This window comes from Marmota marmota, unplaced genomic scaffold, assembly GCF_001458135.2.
Source record: "Marmota marmota marmota unplaced genomic scaffold, marMar, whole genome shotgun sequence".
NCBI classification, from domain to species: Eukaryota; Metazoa; Chordata; class Mammalia; order Rodentia; family Sciuridae; genus Marmota; species Marmota marmota.
In genome coordinates, this window is record NW_025999900.1 from 28214563 (window position 1) to 28238078 (window position 23516).

Sequence of the window (23516 nt, forward strand, 5' to 3'; positions counted from 1 at the left end):
GAATAAAAATAACAGTACTCTTCTTGGAAGGTTCTACTGAGGATTAAATGATATAACAGATGAAAAATGCTTTGCATGGTTCTCGGTACTTAATAAGTATACAATATCTGATAATACTTAATAAGTATGCAATAATGTTAGGTGTTAATTTTGTGGTCATTATTTTTCATGTCAACATCAAGGGCAATAACAAAATATCATAATTTCCCTTAACCTCTTGTATATTTGGCTATCTAAATGTTTATATTTTTAATCTTTATTACTGTTTGGAATAATATGTTCCAGCAGTTTACTGCCCATTACAAAGCAGTATTCTCTGATACAGACATTAATGTCTCTCTTAGGCTTTTCAAGAAGTACTACTTGAGGGGGGATAGTAGAGGATAGGAAAGGCAGCAGAACACAACAGACACTAGTATGGCAATATGTAAATCAATGGATGTGTAACTGATGTAATTCTGCAATCTGTATATGGGGTAAAAATGGGAGTTCATAACCCACTTGAATCAAAGTGTGAAATATGATATATCAAGAAATTTGTAATGTTTTGAACAACCAACAATAAAAAAAAAAAAAAAAGAAGTACTACTTCTTCATATATTCTAGGATACGGTGACAGTCTACTATTACTATTACTATATTATATACCACTATTATCTATATTGATTCCAAAATGAAAGAATTTAATCCTCTCAGGTTATCCTTACAGATAATTCTTCCATTCTTTTCATAATGATAATTGCTGTTGGATATTTTATTAGGCTATGTTTTCACATGACTGAAATTTAAAATTTTATTTCTGTTAATTTCTTTTAATGTTACTGAAATAATATTTATAATTACCAAAAAAGTCCCATTGATCTGAACATTCTATTCTCATTCTTTTTCCTTTTTTTTTTTTTTCCAGGGCTGAGGAGTGAACTCAACCTAGCTTGTGCGTGCTAGGCAAGTGCTCTTGCCACTTGCTAAATCCTAAACCCCCTCATTCCTTTTCAAGTCTGGAATTGTGTGCCTCACTGCCAAGTCTACAATGATTCACATCAACCCAAACTGGATTTATTTATTTTTTTTATATCTTGGGGATTGAACTCAGGGGCACTCAACCACTTAGCCACATCCCCAGTCCTTTTTTGTATTTTATTTGGAGATAGGGTCTCACTGAGTTGCTCAGAGCTTCACTAGGTTGCTGAGGCTGGCTTTAAACTTGTGATCTTCTTGCCTCAACTTCCAAGCTGCTGGGATTACAGGCATGTGCCACTAGGGTTTGGATGAGGGTAGGATCATGCTGCCATTTATTTATTTATTTTATTTGGTACCTGGGATTGAACCTGGGGGCACTTAGCCATTGAGCCACATCTCCAGTTCCTCCCCTGTCATTTAAAAATTTTAAATTTTGAGACAGGGCCTTGCTAACTTGCTGAGGCTAGCTTTGAACTTGAGATCCTCCTGAGCTGCTGGGATTACAGGCATGTACCATCACACCCAGCTTCCATGTGTTTTTCTTTATCCCAGACTCTAGCCATAGTATCAGGGTAGTTATTTTTACCAAAGAAATTCTGAGGACTTTTGTATTTCTTTTTTGAATTGTAAACAGACATCTAGAAAACTATTCAAGTAAATGTGATAATATTTACCAATGATTTCTCTCCCTCAATTTGCTTCTTCAGTCCCAAAGACTTCAGTGCCATTTGAACATAGGCACTTAAAATTTTTACTAAGCATTTCTCTCCTAATTTAATTTTCTTAAACTTAAATTGATCTAATCCTCTTTACACTATACCAACTAGTCCTTTTTCATTTATAGAAACTTGCTCCTTAAGATAAAATTTACATGTAATTATACATACAGAACATAATATACACTTAATTTGGATGGGAGTTGACCAGAATGTTTGTAGCAGTGGAGAAAATCAATTCCCAGTATCTGTGATAATGGCTAACCAGAGCTCTTTTAGAACATGAACTCTTTTCTTTCTCTCATTATTCTGCTATGATTAAGAACACAAGAAATTCAATATGTATCATTACCTTTCCCATTAGCCAGTTTGATACATTCAAGAACTTACAAGTTCAATGTAACATGCTACTCACAGGGTTTGATTTCATCTCCATGAGATTGTCTAAAATACGAGTAACAGGTAGATTCTGTGAAAGAGATTAGTATTTTATTAACAATAATAAACCAAAGTTCCTTTCTACTAACAAGACAACCTAGTAATTTTATAGTTAAGGATTAATCATAATTAAACACATTCTAAGATTAAGTATACTGCAAGAGTTAATGATGTCAGATGTAAATATCCTTGGCACTTAAGTGTCCACAGAAAAATATCATTCTCAATGAAAAGCTTCTTTTAATATGTAGGCGTATTCAGGTTTTAGTAGACAATATGTTTGGGCTTTTTACTTTGTTGAATATTTGCTTTTCAATATTAGTAACTGCAATCTTTTGTTCTGATCAAGAATATCACTGTTATTTTTTTTTTTCACTTTTCCTTTTGTCAGTTAAGAGTTTTCTTTACCGATAGTTTGAGTTCTTTTCTTATTCTTTTCTCTTTGATTTTTTTCCTTCTAATTGCTCTGGCTAGTTTCCAGGACTATGTTCAAAGAGGGCATCCCTGTCTTGTTCCAATTTTTTGAGGGAATGCCTTGCATTCTACCAGATCATAATGGAATGAAATTAGAAGTCAATGATAAAATAAAACATAGAAGCTACTCTAATGCCTGGAGACCAAATAATACGTTATTGAATGACCAGTGGATAGCAAAAAGTCAGGGATGAAATAAAAAAAATACTTAGAGGTAAATAGAATAGCGATACAACATATCAAAATCTCTGGGACATCATGAAGGTAGTTCTAAGACGAAAGTTCATTGCATTGAGCTCATTCATTAAAAGGATAAAAAGTCACCAAATAAATAACCTAATATTTCATCTCAAAGCCCTAGAAAAAGAATAAACCAACACCAAAAGCAGAAGACAGGAAATAATTAAAATCAGAGATAAAATCAATTAAATTAAAAAAATTGTACTCCAATAAAATAGAAAATCCTGAAGACATCAACAAATTTCTAGAGACATATGACCTACCCAAACTGAATCAGGAAGATATAGAAAATTTAAACAGATAAATTTCAAGGAATGAAACTGAAGATGCCATCAAATTCCTACCAACAGCTGGGCACGGTGGCGCATGTCTGTGATCCCAAGGGTGTGGGAGGCTGAGGCAGGAGGATTGCTGTCAAAGCCAGCCTCAGCAACACTGAGGCACTATGTAACTCAGTGAGACCCCGTCTCTAAATAAAATACAAAATAGGGCTGGGGATGTGGCTCAGTGGTCAAGTGCCCCTGAATTCAATTCAAAAAGAAAAAAAAAAAAAGAATGGGATGCTATCACACTAAAAAGCTTCTTCATAACAAAGAAATAACCAAGAGTGTGAAGAGAAAACCTACAGAATGGGAGAAAATCTTTGCCAACTGCACTTCAGACAGTCAGAATGGCAATGATCAAGAATAAAAGTAACAATAAATGTTGGTGAGGATGTGGGTGAAAAGGTACACTCATACATTGCTGGTGGGACTGCAAATTGGTGTAACCACTCTGGAAAGCAGTATGTAGATTCCTCAGAAAACTTGGAATAGAACCACCATTTGACCCAGTTACACCATTCTTTGGCATATACCCAAAGGACTTAAAATCAGCATACTATAGTGACAAAGCCAAATCAATATTTATGGCAGCTCAATTTGCAATACCTAAGCTATGGAACCAGCCTAGGTGGCCTTCAACAGATGTCTTCATAAAGAAAATGTGGTGTATATACACAAGGGACTATTACTCAGCCTTAAAGAAGAATGAAATTATGGCATTTGCGGGTAAATGGATGAAACTGAAGACTATCATGATGTTAATTGGAATAAGCCAATCCCCCCAAATCGAAGACCAAATATTCTCTCTAATATGTGGATGCTAACTTACAATAAGCTGGAGTGAGGGTGGGGGTGGCGAGAAATATTAGTTCACTGAATTAGAAAAATGCAAATGAAGGGAAGGGAGGGGAGATAGGAACAGGAAAGACAGTAGAATGAATTGGACATAACTTTCTTATATTCATATATGAATACATGACCAGTGTAACTCCACATAATGTCCAACCACAAAAATGGGAAGTTATACTCCATGTATGTCAAATACATTCTACTGTCATGTTTAACTAAAAGGAACAACAAAAAAGTTTTCTTTAGAAATTCAGTAACTTTTAAAAAGTTTGTAAAAATGCACAAAATTAATTGATCTAACAGATTTCTTTCATTTCTAATAAAAAGACGTTTGTATACTTTGAAAAATGGGGATATGAATACATACACAATTTTATTGACCATTTTTATTTTGCCTAAGATAAATTCCAATTTTTCAATATCATACTGCATTATCTTTTTTACAGAACAAATTTGACTCTGAACATGAAATGTACAACACCAACACTGGTGTTGGCAGAAGTCTGTTCTCTTAACATGCTTATAGGATTTGGGATGAGATATACTATTGTTACATTTCTATCCAACAAGTTTGATTAATTTGAACATAAGAACACCGAGTACAGAAAATTTACTAAATGACTATACTGTCTATTCAAAGTGCATTTCTACTGGGCTGATATTCTGCCTGTTTTGAACTGGTATTTCCTTTGTGAACTGTACAGAATAATTTTCTATTTGAAACTTCACACAACAAAAGCAACATTAAATCTGATTGTTCAAAAAAATGTAACTAAGGATTTAAAACAAGGATTTAAATTTTCTTAGGTCATAAAACATATTGTCACTAAAGTGGACTAGCACTAAGGAAAATGCTATTTTCCCTAGAAAAAACAAAACATTTTTTCCCTTTTACTAGATTATGAAGTAAAAATCTTTTAAGATGGTCTCACACAAGTGAAATTAAATTAAAGCTATTTCATAATTTTCTGAAATTTGTGTTGGCCAGGAACTTTTAAATATAAAAGAGAACCATATGTTCAAACTGAATGTATTTCTTGAATAATCTTTAGAATAAATTTAAAAAGGTGGCTTCAAAATTTTACCTTTTTTGTTTCAAAAAAATTGAGTTTGTTCATTTATCAATAGGCCTAAACCATAAATTTCTCTAGGGATGGAGAAAACTATAGTTAAATATTTGTTTCAAGTAATAAGAACAAAAGATGATGAAGCACTTTGCAACAGTAGAGGAAGAAATAATACATTCTGGAGCAAGGGAACATTACAAATTATTTGGTAAGACTTTAGTAAAATTGAGTTGTTTTTTTTTTAACCCATTTATCTATTTAGACTAACTTCTGTTTAGCATTTTGAATTGCACTATTACAGCTATGCAATGGAGAAAAAAGATCAAAAGATTTCACATATGATAAATCATGAGTCATATTTTATACTTTTGAAAATAATTGGAAATTTGGACACTTAACCTATATTTCATGATAAATCTTCATTTAGTATAAAAATTCCCTAAAGGATGCAATTACATTTTACTTTGTGCTTTATAGTTCTGCTATCTCTTATAACAAGTCTGTCAATAAATACATTAAATAACTTGAGAAAAATTTCTTTCTAGAAAAATTGTTCAAAAATTCAAAAGCCCAGGGACAAATCTTTCTTATATTTTCTCCTGGCCTTTATGATCAGACACTAAATCAATCAACTATAACTGCTGTACCATGTAATATTCACAGACTGCCAGAGATTAAGGGCAACTCCAGTTGAAGAGAATGATAAAGGAAACACATAATGTCTTTTTAAAAAAAAAATATTCATTTTTTAGTTTTCGGTGGACACAACATCTTTATTTTATTTTTATGTGGTGTTGAGGATCGAACCCAGCGCCCCGCGCATGCCAGGCAAGCACGCTACTGCTTGAGCCACATCCCCAGCCCATACACATAATGTCTTTAAAGGGATAAGGAAGAGTACATTAGAAAACAGCTTTTAAGATTTGTCACCAACTGGCACGCTATTCAGCTGTTTTCTTTGCCTAAATGAAGGCTTGGGTTAATAATTTTTAAAATAAATTACAGATTGAGAATAATTTACATACAAGTTAATTGACTTTTATTGACGGAAAAACTGGGTTGTAGCATCTTAAGTAATAGAAGAGAGAAAGCATCAGAACAAAACAGTATATCTCTTTTTGCTTAGCAGAGACTGTTATTTTGTTTTTAGAAACAAAATAATTGTGTACCTCAGTAAGATATATAAATGAAATTTAATAAAATGAAAAACATATTAATTGTTTAAAAAATTCCCAAGCATATTTTTCTTTTTTTGGAAATCGCTATTTAGAAATAAAACTGGAAGCATTATTGTAGGTTAGTAACACTAAAAGGATCAACTACTATTAAATTTCTAATAATTAGTAGAAAGCCATTACAGATACAGATTTGAGAAAAAAAGAGTCCTACACACAAAAAAACCCTAAATTAAGGATCAGTTTTTCTAAAATACTCAAATTTCAAACACATGAACTAGAAATTTATGTATAGAAAAAAATATGGTAGGAAATTTGTGTCTAAAAACCCTGACTTCTTACTTTAATAGTGTTTTGTAATTTTAGTCATTAGAAAAGTTTAGATAAAAATAATGCTAACTTCATCTCTGCTGGGGTTATTGCTTAAAAAACAAAACAAAATATGCAAAAAATTCTAAAAACCAATTTAACAAGTGTCAGCTCTATAACCAAAACAGAACATTTTTTTCCCCTTTGAGTTCTAGAATTAGCCACCTCTTGACCTATATTGCCATCTGCTCTGTGGTGACTATTTCTAACTTTTTGCTCGCATCACTAGGCTTGGAATGATACTTTGATATGGAGCTGAAAGCAGGGCTGGGACAAGGATTGCTGCTGTCCTGCATATCAGAACTCTGGAGAATGAAAAGGCACTTCCTTAGGAAGGATGCTTATCTGGAAGGCTTTGATTAGTACAGAATAAGATGGGATGCGAAGACACTGGGAACACTTTGGGAATGAGGCATATATATCAATGCTAGAAGGGTGGAAAGTTGCCAGTGAAGATAGTAGGAGAGGGAATAAGATTGATCATCTCTTTTCAAAAACTGTAAATTATAAAACAGAAGGGAATCTACAGAGCAAACCCAATACTCTTACATTAGAGATGAGGAAACCATAAAACATGTAAGGTGGTTTCCACTCAAAAATCATAGCATGTAATGGCAATAAAAATGAAGAAAACAAATGATACGCAAATTCGTGAAGTGTCCCATATTTTTAGCAATTAGAGAAATACAAATAAAAACTACTCAAAGATTTCATCTCACTTCAGTCAGAATGGCAGTTATTGTTGCTTATATTCTTAACAATAAATTTTGATGAGAATGTGGGCAAAAAAGGTACACTCAGACATTGTTGGTGGGATTGCAAATTGGTGCAACCGTTATGGAAAACATTATGGAGATTCCTCAGAAAGCTTGGAATGGGACCACCATTTGACCCAGTTATCCCACTCCTCAGTTTATACCCAAAGGACTTAAAATCAGCTTACAACAGTGACGCAGCCTACTCACAATAGCTATAAACTACGGAACACAGGTGCCTTTCAACAGATGAATGGATAAAGAAAATGTGGTATATATACACAATGGAATATTATTCAGCCTTAAAGAAGAATAAAATTATTGCATTCGCCGGTAAATGGATGGAGATGGATAATTTCATTCTAAGTGAAGTAAACCAGTTCCAAAGAACAAAAGAATGAATGTTTTCTCTGATATGTGGACGCTAATTCACAATAAGGGGGTGGGGAGCTAGAGAAGAATAGAGGTACTTTGGATTAGACAGAGGGGAGTAAAGGGAGGGGAGCAGGTATAAGGGAAGGAGGATAGTAGAATGAATTGGGCCTTATTACCCTATGTGCATATATGATTACATGAAGAGTGAGAAATTATACTCCATTTGTGTACAATGTGTCAAAATGCATTCTACTATCATGTACAATTAGAATAAAAAGAAAAAAAAATGAAGAAAACAGAATTACATAGATCCAACACATCTATCCTTCATTACTCAGCTTCAACAGTGATCTGTAAATCTTATTTGTCTGTACTTTAACCTACTCCTTATTCCCCTAGGGTATTAAAAAAGTTCCCAGCATAAAATTATCATTAAACTGTAAATATTTCAGTAGACATCTCTAAAATATAAACACTTAAAAAAAGACCCATAAAACTATTAAACACACCTAAAAATAATTAACAATATTTTTTTCTCCTCAGCTTTTCTGAGGTAAGATTAACAAAAAACTGTATGTACTAAAAATGTACAATGTGATGTTCTGATATCTGTACACAGCTCAATATCCAGTCAGTATTAAAATTTCCTTTGGCATAAAATAATTTTTTATAGTTTTCTTATTTAAATCATAATCTTAACTAAGAGTCATATATTCCAATTAGATATAGTTTTTAAAAATATACATATGTATATATTTTAGTTGAAGATGAACAAAATACCTTTATTTATTTTTATGTGGTGTTGAGGATTGAACTCAGTGCCCCACAAGCGCCAGGCAAGTGCTCTACCACTGAGCTATAGCCAGCTCCTAGATACAGTTTTTAAGTCTTTTTAATCTGTGGATTCCCATTATTTGTAATTTATTTGTTGGTAATTCATGTTTAGGAGGAGGATTATTTTGGCAAACAAGTCAAAGAAAGTAGAATGAAAAACTTCTAAATTATGCAACTTTGTGCATAATTTCATCACATTACAAATATATTTTGAATCTGTGAATATCATTTAACTGGTTTTATGTGATAGTTGATACTTGTGATGCATAAAACTTATGCTGCTCAGAAAACAAAACATAAAAAACTCTTATAAGTAACCTAGAAAACTGAACACAGATAATCCTACTGTTTTTGTCTATTTTTTTTTTGGGGGGGGGTATCAGGGATTCAACTCAGGGGTACTTGACCACTGAGTCATGTCTCTAACCCTATTTTATATTTTATTAGAGACAGGGTCTCACTGAGTTGCTTAGTGCCTTGCTAAATTGCTGAGGCTGGCTTTGAACTCAAGATCCTCCTGTGTCAGCCTCCTGAGCTGCTGGGATTATAGGCATGTGCCACCATGCCCGACCTTCAAAACAATATAATTTTAAGGGGCATAAATTATTCATAATGTTCCAACTGTGAAACTGATGGAACCAATCTCTTAGCAATCTCTTCTTCATTTTTTTTTTTTGTGGGGGGAGGGGGTACCAGGAATTGAACTCAGGGCCACTCAACCACTGAGTCACATCCTGGCCCTATTTTGTATTTTATTTAAGACAGGGTCTCACTGAGTTGTTTAGTGCCTTGCTATTGCTGAGGCTGGCTTCAAACTCCCGATCCTCCTGTCTCAGCCTCTCGGAGCTGCTGGGATTACAGGTGGGCTCTTCTTTTGACACTTCTTACCTCTTAGTTCCCAAATTGCCTCAGAGAACGCCCCCCCCATTGCCTTTTTTAAGTATTAGGACGTGGTAACTTTTTTTTTTTTTTTAATATTTTTTAGCTGTAGTTGGACACAATACTTTATTTATTTATTTATTTTATGTGGTGCTGAGGATCGAGCCCAGCGCCTCACATGCACTAGGCGAGTACTCTACCATTGAGCCACAACCCCAGCCCCATGACGTTGCAACTTTTAAAATAGATTTCTATGAGTTTAAAATAAATATTTCTAGAACAAGAAGCTTTTTACTGGAGGGTAAATTCATAATATTCATTAAGAACATTTACAAATGTCCACACCCTTATATTTCATAATTCAATTCTAAGAATTTATCGCGTAGGTGTAAGTAATATGAGGTGAATACTCACCCAGAAAAAAACTAACATTTAAAGCTTTGGTATATATCCTTTTGTCCTCTCTATTTTTTCTTTTAAAAACCAACAAAAAGCCAAATGCAGTGGTACACGCCTGTAATCCCAGCAGCTAGTAAACTGAGGCAGGAATAGTATAAGTTCAAGACCAGCTTAAGCAACTTAGCAAGGCTCTGAGCTACCTGGCGAGACCTTATCTCATAATAAAAAATAAAAAGAACTGGGGATGTGGCTTTGTGGTTAAGTGCAGTCTCTAATACTAAAACAAAACAAAAACTAATATGACTTTTTTTTTTTTTTTGGTGGGGGGAGGTGCTTATCCATGGAGTCACATCCCCTGCCTGTTTTTATATTTTTGAGACAGGGTCTTGCTAAGTTGCTGAAGCTGGCTTTGAACCTGTGATCCTCTTGCTTTAGTCTACCAAGCTGCTGGGATTACAGGTGTACATCAATGTGCCCAGCTACAGTATTACTTTTAAGTTCACTTTGCAGAATAAAATGACTCACACACACCCCTAGTCAATACATATTTTGTCTTATGCTGATCTTATTCTTTTTTAATACCATGGCTCTTCTTATGGTAGTACCAGATATGTTACATTGATAGGGGTAATCACAGATCATTTCAAAGTGAGAATTTGCCTCTGTCAAAGCAGTAGTCATCTGCAATGTTAAGAAAAGCAAAGGGATTTGAAATCTTAAAGACAATTTGTTTTTATATCTTATGAACTCTAAAATAAAACAAATATTGTGTTAGCACATTAAAATAGGGCAATTTAAACATTTCTTGCAGGTATCATTAGGGGACTTGGCAGTACTGTGCACCAGTTTTAAAAAAACCACTTTTAAAAAAAATATTTTTAAAATATTTAAAAAAAATATTTAGTAGTAGTTCCTTGCAAGAGAAGAAGTAGAATGGGAGGTATTAATTAGAATTCCTGAGATAATGAGGTTAAAAAGTATTCCCCAAGTACTTATGAAATAACATGTTTGGAATTATTGAAAGGAGAAATTTGGAAATTAATCAGCCTTGTAATTAAATGAAGCAAATTAGGATTTTCCACTATTCTTTACTAACATTCCATGGTTTTTTGTAATAGAACATTACTTATTCAAATAAAGAATTTGAATAAAGAATTTACTTTTAAACTAGAAACCCACTTTATGAAAAATTAAAATAAAATATTATGTGGCAATTCATTTTTTCAAATAATGTATTTTCATAAACCCGATGACAAAGAAAAATTAAATATAAGTAAAGTCCAAATGAGCCAATCTTTAAAAAGTATTAAGATTTCAGAATTCTCATATTCTTATATATACCAATTAAGGACTTCCTGACCTTATTTTATTCCTCACTTGTTCTCAGTAGTCAACCTGTCAACATTTATGTTAAAAAGTTACTAGTATGCTTTTGAACAGGAGCACTTACTTGCTGTTTCAAGACCAAGTTCTTCACTCCTTCCATCACAAACTGAGATCCTGTATTCATGACTCGTGATAAGAGACTAGGTAGAGGCAAAAGGGAAGGACTTCAGTAAGTAATGCTACTCCAATATTTTACAGATATAATATCTGCTTGCTTACACACTGCATGCTGATGCTCACTGTACCTACTACCATTGTTTTCACTAAACAGAAAGACCCTGAGAATTTCTGCTTCCATGGGTATCACTGCTGCAATTTTATTTAGCCATAAGATGATGAGATTAGTCAGTAATTATTTTAAAAAAATTTGTTCTCAAATAAATATTAATCTTAGGTACAGTTTTTAGGCAAAGTATAATTTGAAGTAATTAAAAATAGTAACCCAGACAACTTGCTTTAGGAGCTCAAACACACATGTTGAAAATACATATGCTTACTAAGTACTATGAAAAGGTCAAATGTTACTGTCTCTTTCTACTGTGTTCGAAGCAGTAGAAAGGATCCAGTCCTGAACAGTATACTATGTCCTCTCTCTATAGAAAGTCTATAATAAAAATGTGGGGTATAACCCACTTCATGAATTCTGTCTCAATTCTGAAGAATGCTTATTGTCAGAACTTTTTTTTTTTTTTTTTGTACCAGCGATTAAACCCAGGGCACTTAACCACTGAGCCACAACCCCAGCTTTAAAATTTTTTTTATTTTGAGAGTGCCAAAATTGCTTAGGGCCTCACTAAGTTGTTGATGCTGGCTTTGAACTTGCAATCCTCCTTCCTCATCCTCCCAAGTTGAGGATATTACAGGTGTGTGCTACCACTCCCGGCTCTTGTCTGAACTTTGAACAACAAAAAGAATGCCAACAAATGACTTGTCACACTGGGTTTAAATTTATGGTTCAGTCTCTCACATGGCTCTCTCACATGGCACAGAAGAGTAATTCTGATACATTTATGATATTAGAGGACTAGGGATAGCCTGCAAATTGCTTTTATTATAACACTTTTTATTAAAATCCCCAACTAAAAATACATAAGAAATCTAATAAGCTTAATTTAAATATTTCTTAAAATTTTAAGACATGAAACTGGAAAATCTCTTTTATTAAACACATGTGAATTATTTTCCAAAATTATTTTCCTCTTCCCTGTTTTATCCTTACCCCCTTGCTGAAAAGAAGAGATGGACAGGATGGATATCCTTAATTAACAGAAATAAGAGAAAGTAATCTTTGTTGGAATACACACAGGCAACTCTGAAGGGCATATAAACTGCACAGCACTCTCTGCAGCTGGATTCATTTTGCCCAGGACTTACAAAGGGCAGGCCTTAGGCAGAGTTCTATTGTTTCTGGAAAATGTTTCATTAAAACTTGTATGGAGCTAGGATGAGCCAGTTTTCCTTTGAACTGCATACTTTTATTTATTCTAGCTCTAAAAAATAAGTTAGGAATTTGAAACTTGCATGGTATGGAAGAGAACAGTAAGAATTATCTTTGTTCATCATTTTTGAAAATTACATAAACTTTATATGAGTCTTTGGAGTAAGAAGTCATCCACAGTCCTGGGTACTTCCTAGCTATCATTCAGCACCATGCCTGGATCTGTCTTACACCTAGGTCTGAGTGACTAGCTTCAAGTCTATGTTAATTATCAACATTGATATAAAAATAGTTTTAACCTTCACATATTTTCTGAAAATGAAAAAGGTAATGTTTTAAGAACAAAGAAGCACATGAAGTTCATATCATGTAAAAGATACTGCATTACATTTAAAAAAAATTTAAACCATCTAAGGAAGCCAAAGGCATGGTGATATTTATCCTGCATCATAACAAAAACATTCTTCAAAGTGTCAGGTATTGTGTTTTTAAGGCATGAAAGTCTAATTAAAGCCTGGAGGACAAGGATTCAATCAGCATTATTAAAAATACTTACCCCATTGGTTTAGTGGTAGTGTTTCCATAGCTGGCAGGAGCTGAGGCCATCTTGGCAAAAGCCCTAAGATATAAGAAAGTTATATTTAGATGTGACTATTAAAATTCCTATTGAGTATTATGGTATTAAAATATCTACTGGCCAACTCTAACTTCTATTATGCATTTTCTGAAAAAGAGAAATATTTTTTTAAACCAACATAACTATATTCACTTAGAACAGAAACACTGATATTCTTTAAAAACACGAATGCATTTTAATCTTCACAATTTTTATTTCTTTATCCACTCCCATCTGATCAAGGACAAGAACTGAGGCAGACACCTACTAACTTAAGACAACAATCATGTATTGATTAACTTTAGTCTCCTTATTGTTTCCAATATACTGTATTCTCTTGTTCCCAAATACATGCCTTTGCTCACTGTGACCTTTGGAGAGTAAAACTCACTACCTTCTGCAGTGGAAAGTGCCCATTTCCTTTTAAGACTCAGTTCAAAACCACTTTATCATTACTCTTTCAATTTCTACTATCCAATGATTTTTTTCCTGTAGCCGTATTTTGTACCATACAATTTTATATTTAATTGCATTACTTTTAACTGTTTTGAAGTATCTAGAGTGTCTTTAACTATACTATAACATTATTAAGGGTTGGGGGAAAACAAGGCACTTAGGTGTGTTTTAAAAATTTTTCCTCTGAGTCTATTCTCATTCTGTACAGAATCTAGAAAATACAAAATGCTTCCAGAAGAATTCCACAACTTTGAGGTAACCAAATATTAGGATGTTGGTGTACATTTTTCTAATCTTTGGACATATGCATACATAAAGTACATGGTTTAAAAATCAAAATTAGCATTGTATTACTATAAACATTTAATGTCAATAACTATTCTTTCATGATTCTTAATTATTTCAATTGTTTTGTAAATAAAAATAAAGTGTATGTGTGTGGGAAGAGACCTAAGAAAATTTTTATAAAAGTAAAAAAGAATGGGAATCACTAAGATGTGGTAGTTGATATGCAGACAATATTCAATCTCAATCTTTATAAAATCTGTCAATAGAAATCCCAAACTTGACACAAAAATATGTTTTGTTCAGAAAGGAGGATATGAATCAACTATTTCTAGCAGTGAATTGGAATTTCTGTCTTAACAAGAATCTGTGTTTTTTTTTTTTTTTACTAGAAACTATATGTAAACGATTAAGAGGGGTTTATAAATAGCATTATATTTGTATGACTGAATATTATGCAAACATCAAATATTAACCTTGGAGACTATCTTAAGAACAATGACAAACAAAACCTTATAAAAATGATCTTCCAGTTTTAAGAAATATATGTAATACATGCACAAAACAGAAGGATATACAATAACATTTACCTGTAATCTCTGGATAGCAAGATTACAAGTAAATTTTTACTTTTTCTTTATACATTACTTTCCAAATTTTCTTCAATAAACTGGTATGGCTCTTACAATGGGAAAAAAAATCTTTATTATAAATTAGAGTTTATATATTTTATGACTGTGTAAAATAATGCCCAAGATTGTTCCCCCCCCCATAACTCTAAATACTGATTAAAGAATTGCATGTAAATCATAATATAAAACAAACAATGTATATATACGACTGCATGACAGATGTGATTCTACAATATGTACAACTAGAAAAATGAGAAATTATGCCCCATCTATGTATATCAAAGTGCATTCTGCTTTCATGTATAACTAATTAAAACAAATAAAAACATATTAAAAAAGAACAATGACTCTGTCACACTGCCAAATATGTCTGTATATTATAAAAGTTGGAAAAAAATAGTTTTTAGTTTTTCTTTTTAAAAAAAGGTTTGTTGTATATTACAAGAATACAGTCAAGTGAAATTTGAGAACATGAAAGCATAGATAATACTCAAAAACTTACTACTCAGAATAACCACTGTTCATTTGGTACATTTCTCTTGCTATGCACATTTTTTGGGACATAACTGGCGATCAGAAAGCACAATTCAATCTTACTCTTTTAAAAACTAATTTAAAAATTATTTCAAAGGTAATGTTTATTAAAGTAAATTTGGAAAATAAAGTGGTTAAAAGAAAAAAAAAAATCTACCACTAGGAGTTACCTGCTAAGACATTCAGAGGTATGTCATTTCACTTATGCAATTAAATGTATATATGTGTATACTAACACACTAATACAGAAAAATGGATAAACAGGGATTGTGCTGTAAAAAAATGTCATCTAAGTTTGTGTTCAAATGTGATATACCCAGAGGTTTTCCCTGATCTCCTAAACATATTTAGCTCTTACCTCCAATAAATTAAGATCTTATTCAACTTTATTTCTTTTTATTTGATTAACATGGCATAGCATCATTCTGTTCATTTACTTGTTAACTATTCCCTTAAGATAAATTCACTGCCAGTGGGGCCTTGCTTATTAGGCTTTACTATTAGAAAATACAGTCATCCTTCAGCATTCACAGGGGATTGGTTCCCAGATCCTCAATGATATGAAAATCTGCAAATGCTCAAGTCTCTTAAATAAAATGCATAGTATTTGCATAAAACCTATACAAACAATCCCCATATACTTTAAATCATCTCTAAATTACTTAGCATACTTAACGAAATATGAATTCTATGTAAATAACTGTTATACTGTATTGTTATAGGAATAATGATAGGAAAAAAGTGCATATTGTGGACAGCAGTGATAGAGAATGGGAGAACAGTGTCTGAGATTGGGGTCTCTGATGACTTCATGGCTGTGGTATGCTTGATGCCTGGGAAAGTTTCTGTGCAAAGGTGCAGGATGCCTAGCTGCTATGGCAATGCCCTCTGTGAGGAGGCTCTGTGCTAGAGTCTTATCAACCTCGATCTTGATCTCAGGCACTCAGCTCCTAGGAATGAAAGAACTCTTTGGCTAGAAAACCACAATGTTTTGCCAGCTCCACTGCTCCTGAACCTGTCCACACAACATAACTTTAAACAATGGACTTTCTTGAGAGCTACCCAAAGCTCCTAATATTGCACAATGCAACTGTAGAATGTAATTGCAGAATAAGCTGCATAATATTGTTAACTAACTTTCATGAATACAAAGACTAATGCTTGCATAGTCTTTAATCTGATTAATGAGACATATATAAGTAAAGATTGCTGGAGTAATTCTTCAGACACTGCTCTACTGTCACTGCTCTCTACAACATGTGTGTTTAGAAAAAAATTTTTTTGAATATTTTCAATTGGTGGATATAGAAACCATGAATATGGAAGAACAAAAGTATTTATCAAACAGATCAATAAAGACTGTTACACAATTTTTTTCTCCTTAAAAAATACATGAACATTTCCTATGTCAGCAAGTCTTCTACAGCATGATTTTTAGTGATTCAATTGTATTCTACCTTATGGAAATGCTACAATTTACTTACCAATCTTACCACTGGACATTTAAGTTGATTTTCAAAATTTCATCATTTTAGTTACTTCTAAGATTTTACAACTCCAGTTACTTATTTGGGATAAATCATTAAGAGAAGAATGTGTTAGGTTCAAGCCATTTTTTAAAAGCATTTTTATATCATCCAGAAAAAGAGTGACAATTTATATTCACAGCAACACAGTACAAATTTGCCAATTAATCATCTTTGGCACAATATTTTCTACATTTTTACATTATGTTAATCTGTATTACCTGTGAAATTAAAATTACCTTTTAATGTTTTTAAGACACTTCAGTCTTTGACTTTTTTACCTTATCAGTGGAGAAAATATAAAGCTTGTCTAAAAAGGAAAGTCATTACTGTTTTATATAATTTTAAGATGTGCATAGGGTGGGTCAGATAAGGAAATATTTGTACCACTGGATATAAAAATCAACAATGGCACTGTTTAATTTCCTTATTAGCATTCCCATTTTCTTGTGAACAAAACCTTAACAGTGCCCTTACCTTAAATGACAGGAATAAGGAAAATAAAACTTACTTCCACTGTTTGATATATTGTAAAGGATTAAGGTTGCATCCTGCATCTGTTAAAGCTTTTTTATACTGCTCCAAATCAGCCTGAAATAAGAAAAGAACTGTATGACAAAAATTTATGCTTTCATGAATGTTGTCATTTGAGTAATCAGCAAGTAATACCAAAAGCATGAGCTTAAATTATTGGTACCTAAATAGAATGGAGTTGCATCTTTACTGAATACCCAAGTGAGGATCTGAGACAAAAATCACATAAAATAAAAATAACTTAACAGGTTCCCAAATCACCAATAAAGTGTAGTATTTTATCATCCCTCAGTAAATTCAACAGTCACGTTTTTTCTCTATTGCTAACATAGATTGGCTTTCTTTGGGACAAGCATTAAATTAATGATTTGGCTTGACCAAGAATATTTCAGAACCAGAAGTAACAGGAGAACAACATGGACTGAAAAGAACTGCTGATTCAGGTTTCCCATCTTATATATTCTAGGGGTCCAGATTCATTAACTGAAAAACAGTGTATTACACCCCCTCCACCACCCAGATTGGGGTCTGAGTGTCCTACACCTCTTAAATAGCTGTTTTTTTCTCTCTTCCTTGAGCTTTTTTTTTCCTAATGAGTAAGTCCAGTTGAATCTGTGTAAGTTAAAGAACTATACTATAAAAACATTACAAGGGAGAAGTGGTTAAAGTTTACCATCAACCAGGAGTTTTCATTACTTTGTATTAAAGGGCTGTTAATCTGATACCAGTAGCCATAATTTGCATTAAGCCTCTTAATCATCACTGAAACTTCTGAAAAGATGTAATTTTTATACAAAAATAAATGAAATTAATGCCCAATTAAACTATTGTTTTAAAATCACTTATATATGATTTAACCATATATATATATATATTTTTTTTTATTGGCGATTGAAACTAGGGCATTCTACCATAAAGCTACACTTTCATCCTTTTATATTTTTTATTTAAGACAGGGTCTCACTATGTTGCTGACGCTGGCCTTGAACTTGTGATCCTCCCTCCTCTACTTTCTGTTTTGCTAGGATTACACTCATGCACCACTGTGCCCAGCTAAAAAATCATAGTCTTAAGAAAGCATAATAAAGTCTGCTAGAATCTTATACAATATAATGGGAAACTCCCATTGATGAGAGATTTTTACAAAGAAAACCATACTTACTGAATTAAAGTAGAAGTCAAAAGATAGATGTATTCCTATAGTACAATAGAAATGGCCTAAAGCAAATACTGGGTTTAGTTTGCTGTTTTAACATGCCCCAAAGTTTTGATCTTTGCTGTTTTAACATGCCCAAAAGTTTTGATCTGCAGAAGCCTGACAATTTACTAGATATTAAAAAGTAACTGCTACCAGCAAAGGAAATTTACAATAGCCATGTTATTCCAGATGTAATCTTAGAAGTTCATTTAGTAAAACTAGTTGCTCATACTTCTTGCTCACCTAGTAAAACTATACTTGAGAAAGAGTCAATGATCTCTAACTCAGTAAGAAGCCTGACACCAAAAACCCATCACTTTCCTACATAATAGAGGATATAGGATATTTTCTATGGAATACTAGTTTCAAAACAATCTTAAAATTATAAGACTGTCTGTTCAAAAATCCTATCAATACTGGTTAACCTATTTTAGAGTAGTTATTTTCCAGAAATAAGAATTTTGGCACCTTGAATTCAGTTCATATTTTAACAACTTAATAGTGGTCAGACATTTCCTGAATGGACAGTTTCCCCTGGTGACAATAAAAACTGCCACAAACTCTGTAGTAAATAGAATGAGCCTTAACAAATTGTTTTTCTTTTAAAGAAAAGAATGAAGTAGTTATCTAGCCATAGTGATTTTTATTTCTATTTTTGAAATTCTGTTATAACTGCAAATAAGCATTCCTCCCAATAATTCTTTAGAGCACATACCTCAGAAGGGACTTGCTGTGTACTTATGTAATAAATAAGAAACAGTCTCATTTTGTCTTCTGGAGTTCCTGCTACAAAAGAAAAATAACAACAAAAAACTTTCATAATTGTGGTTATGATAATCAACATTTACAAGTACATTAAAATTCAAGGCATATGTAAATGTGGCAAAACAAAATATGGTTCTTGATTCAACTGATAATTACCATAATTATAACCACATAAAATACAGATACAGAAAAAGATTAATCGTAGGGTTAGAGGGCTGTGATTATGGAAACAAATTCATTCTAACTTACAAACTATAGTGTTGAGATTTACTTTTTAGATTAAAAAACTCAAAAAGAAAAGGAAGGATATAGGCAGGTAATAATACAATTATATAGAATGGGATACTTGTAAGATGGCAAGAAGAGGTTGGTAAAATTAATAGTTGTTTAATAATAAATAAAATAAAACTATAAAAATACAATCACATTTAAAAAATAAAATTAAAAAATTTTAAAAATCCCTAGGGCATTTATTAACACTAATATTATAAAATATGTTTCCTCTTGAGGAATGGGAACTATTCCTTCTTTTTAAAGCAAAGTATTACCTATTATTGGAAGATGTTATGGATCAAACCCAGTGCATTACACATGCTAGGCAAGTGCTCTACCACTGAGCTACAACCGCAGCTCCCTCTAGAGTCTCTTTGCCAATAGAGCTATCTTATGGTAAGAATTGAAGAGCATCCTGATGCATATAACTATATATGAACCAAACTGAAATCATAAAATGTTTCTTTTTAAACCAAGAGTCTATAGCACGTAGCTACAGCCTGGAACCTCTTGTCATACTTTATATTTTGAGAAAAGTTTTAAGAATAGCTTGGAAAGCATTTTTTTAATCTCTGAAAAATTTAAGTTGCTGAGCTAATGTCCATTACTCTCAAAGTCGAAGACATTTCCAATATAATTTTGATAACAGAAAATTGACGTTGATACATTGTTACATAGATTTAGTAATCTGCTACTTGATATGTATATTATTGTTTAATTCTCATATCCCATTTCAAGTTTAATGAATTGTCTACAATATCTTTCATGGCAAACTTTGGGATAATGTGTTGCACAGAATTGTTATGCCTCTTTAGTCTTCTGTACAAAATTGTTCCTCCAGCTTTCCTTGACTGGCATGACTTGGTATTTTTTAAAATTATAGGTTACATTTTTTTTTTTGGCAGCATACTGTGCAATTAATATTTCATCACAATTAGATTCAGATTATACATTTTTAGCAAGAATATTACAAAAGGATGCTGTATTCTTTGCAATAAATCATAGTAGGTGCTGCAGTATTTCCGAATATCTCATTACTGATGATTTTAATGTGATAATCAAATAGGGTATTTGTTAGGCTTCTCCACTGTAAAGTTACTATATCTCTCTTTGTAATTAATAAATACTTTTTAAGTAAGTACTCTGAAACTGTAAATATCCTGTAAAATTTGAAGGTAACCATTTTTTTTTTTTGTCTATGAGGACTTGTAGCTGTTTCATTCAATGGGCTATACTCATTATTTATTCTGACATTCAACTGTCATGATTTGGAGACTTGTCAAGCTGACTTCTGGGACTTTTTGACATGTTCTATCATATTTTGAGTTCTTTCCTTGCTTTTTGTTACAACAAAATGTTCCAGACTCATCTAGTACTTCCTTTCCCTACCTGAGTCCTGGAATCAGTTACTTCTCCAAGGAGTCCTGGTGGAAAATGGTATTTATGAGCCAAAATCTTTAGCAGTGGGATATTACTGTTCCCAGGCCTCCTCAGCTAGGGAATACATAAGTGTGCACATATGTGTGTGTGTATATTGATTTCTAGATCTGACAAATATATAGTGAGAACACTAAATTCACAACACTTGAATACTACTTCATTCTAGTTTTTACCTTTCTGTACTTAATACTTCTTCCTCTGATGACAAGAAATCCAGCTCCCTTTAAACTAATCGACATATTTACTTGTTTAACTAGTTCTCTGTTTGTAATAAGTATCCATATCTGCTGCTATCCCTTTGCTTGCAGGGATGATCTTCTTATTTCACTTGAACTCTGATTCCCTATGATGGAACCACCACACACCTGGACACACTTTTCAACCTACCTGGGCCCAGACTGAGCTTGTGTGGGATCACTTGCCTTAATCAGTTAGGGCTTTTATACCTCTTGCAAAACTTGTTCCTACATGTGGATACACTGTTCATCCCCTCTTGAACTTTGACATTTCACGCTAGGTTACCCACTCCCCTCTATCCCATGTGTAGTTTCTCCTGCCATCCTGCTTAGGTTCCAACATCTTGTTCTGGGCTAAAGTGGCACCAGACTGCCACTGTGCATGAATGCCGACTTTGTTCTGCCCTACTTAATGTCTTTTGGAAAAAGTTGTGTGAGAAACAAAGAAGAAAGGCCTTTTTATCAACACATTTATTGTTTTAATTGTATTCAGAAAATTTTTACAAATAACAAGGAATACCTCGGAAGTGATGGATGTTTCTCTCTTTGCAAAGTGCACATACATAGCAAAACGTTATAAGTCTAGTTTTTAAAAGTATAAGCAATACTTGTGGCTCCTCAGAAGTTTTAATGAATGGAATCTTTATTTACACATTAGTTTGGATTTTCTTTTTTTCAATTTGGAAAAAAGTCTAAAGCTTATATCCGAATTTGAACTAAAAATCGTCATTATACAGCTTGAATACTCCATATCTGCAAAATGGGTCATGGGCTTTATATTTGCTTTGGGAAACAATGAAATTTGGATTCAGAACTATTCTGAAATAATCAAAACGTCTCTTAAGGTTTGACTATTTTAGAGGCTAACCCCCTACATACATTCCACAGTCACTATAATTAAAAGTTATAATTAGGTTATATTTTCAAATTATAAATAGTTGTATTTTGTTTCAATACAATCTAACATAAAATACTTAGACATACAAATATAAAGAATTGACTACAAGGTTTTCTCAAAGTGAATTTCTTAAACATATAAAATAGATTTAGAAATAAAAACAAAAAGTGCTTTAAATAATATCAAAGGAAAGTTCAGTAAATAAAATACAAATCATTTTTCCACTTTAGGAACTACTACGTTGAAAGTTTTTCAACAGAAAACAGTTCACTGAGCTTCCTTGTTATTAGTATTGACTCAGAAAAGTAGTAATTCTACTTAAATTTTGCTCAAATTGAAAATGGTGGATTCATAAGATGTGAAACTTTTAACCTTAAATTTATGGTACATACCATCAGGGTCTGATATTATATCAAGAAGAGATTTATCCAAAGTAGTTTTGCTCATTATTTTTTCTTCATATTCAAAATATACATCCAGCTTTCTTGCCTGTTTCAAAGTAAATATTAGATGAGACTACATCAAGTAATAAAAATATATTAAAAGTCTTTCAAAAGTTTCTATTTTCTATAATCAATTTAAAAAATAAATGTTCATTTCCTGGTACAATTTCAAGTTTCTTGCTTTTAATCACACACTTAATATACACATATACATACATGTATAAATCCTAGCCAACAGATTAACTATTTTGTAATGTATCAGAATTAACTGTACATGTCTTACATATATTAGTAAAAATAAAAACACACTAATCGTATTAATTACCAACTAGAACACAAATCACATTGTACTCCATGCAAATTAATATTGTGGCCATGCTGTTTACATTTTTTAGTGTGCAAATCCACATTTTTCTATCTTAAGTGAACAAAAAATTACCCTAATTAGCCTGCTTTCAATGTTTTTTAAAAATTAAACTTTTTTCCCCTCATTAGTTCTATTTGATATGTTGAAGTTTTAGATAACAAAAAAGTAGTAAAATGTTTCCAAGTGACATTGATCCAAATGAAGTTAGAGTAAATAAAAGTAATTATTCTCAAATATCTATTAAATTATGATTCTTATAACAAAACAGAAAAGAACATATTTGTTCCTAACACAAAGGAGTTAAAAGTTAAAGTAGCAATAAAAACCATTCATGAAATAAATTTGGATACTCAACAATACCAATAAAGAATCAACAGATAATTAGAGAAGGTAAATATTTTATGCTAAAATTATATAATTAAATAAATAAACTTTTGTGGAAGAGGAAGTGATATATTTTGAATTAAAAGTGACTTGGGAACTCAGATATAGCTCATTTAGGTTAAACAGATCATACCAAGGTATAACAGAGTGCAGACATCCAAATAGTAGAATAAAGAGTGGATTTCATACATGGGCAATAGGGAAATAAGTCAGTCTTTTCAATTCCACTCCCCTGCAGTGGCACACAAAGCC

The 23516-nt window shown here is 32.4% G+C and overlaps 1 protein-coding gene across 4 annotated transcripts in view; it reads right to left on the reverse strand.

The window, feature by feature from the left end:
- Window positions 1-23516, reverse strand: part of Scfd1 (sec1 family domain containing 1) — a 92991-nt gene that overhangs the window by 11496 nt on the left and 57979 nt on the right. For all 4 annotated transcript variants that reach the window (XR_007345827.1, XM_048798719.1, XM_015491774.2 and 1 more), the window contains exons 15-20: window positions 22463-22559; window positions 19174-19244; window positions 17238-17317; window positions 13234-13296; window positions 11304-11379; window positions 2092-2145 (exon numbers count right to left, since the gene is read on the reverse strand). Coding sequence is in view for 3 of the 4 variants with exons in the window: in XM_048798719.1 (XP_048654676.1) it covers window positions 2092-2145; window positions 11304-11379; window positions 13234-13296; window positions 17238-17317; window positions 19174-19244; window positions 22463-22559 (441 nt within the window). In the remaining variant the exon portion in view is untranslated. The remainder of the gene's footprint in view (window positions 1-2091; window positions 2146-11303; window positions 11380-13233; window positions 13297-17237; window positions 17318-19173; window positions 19245-22462; window positions 22560-23516) is intronic.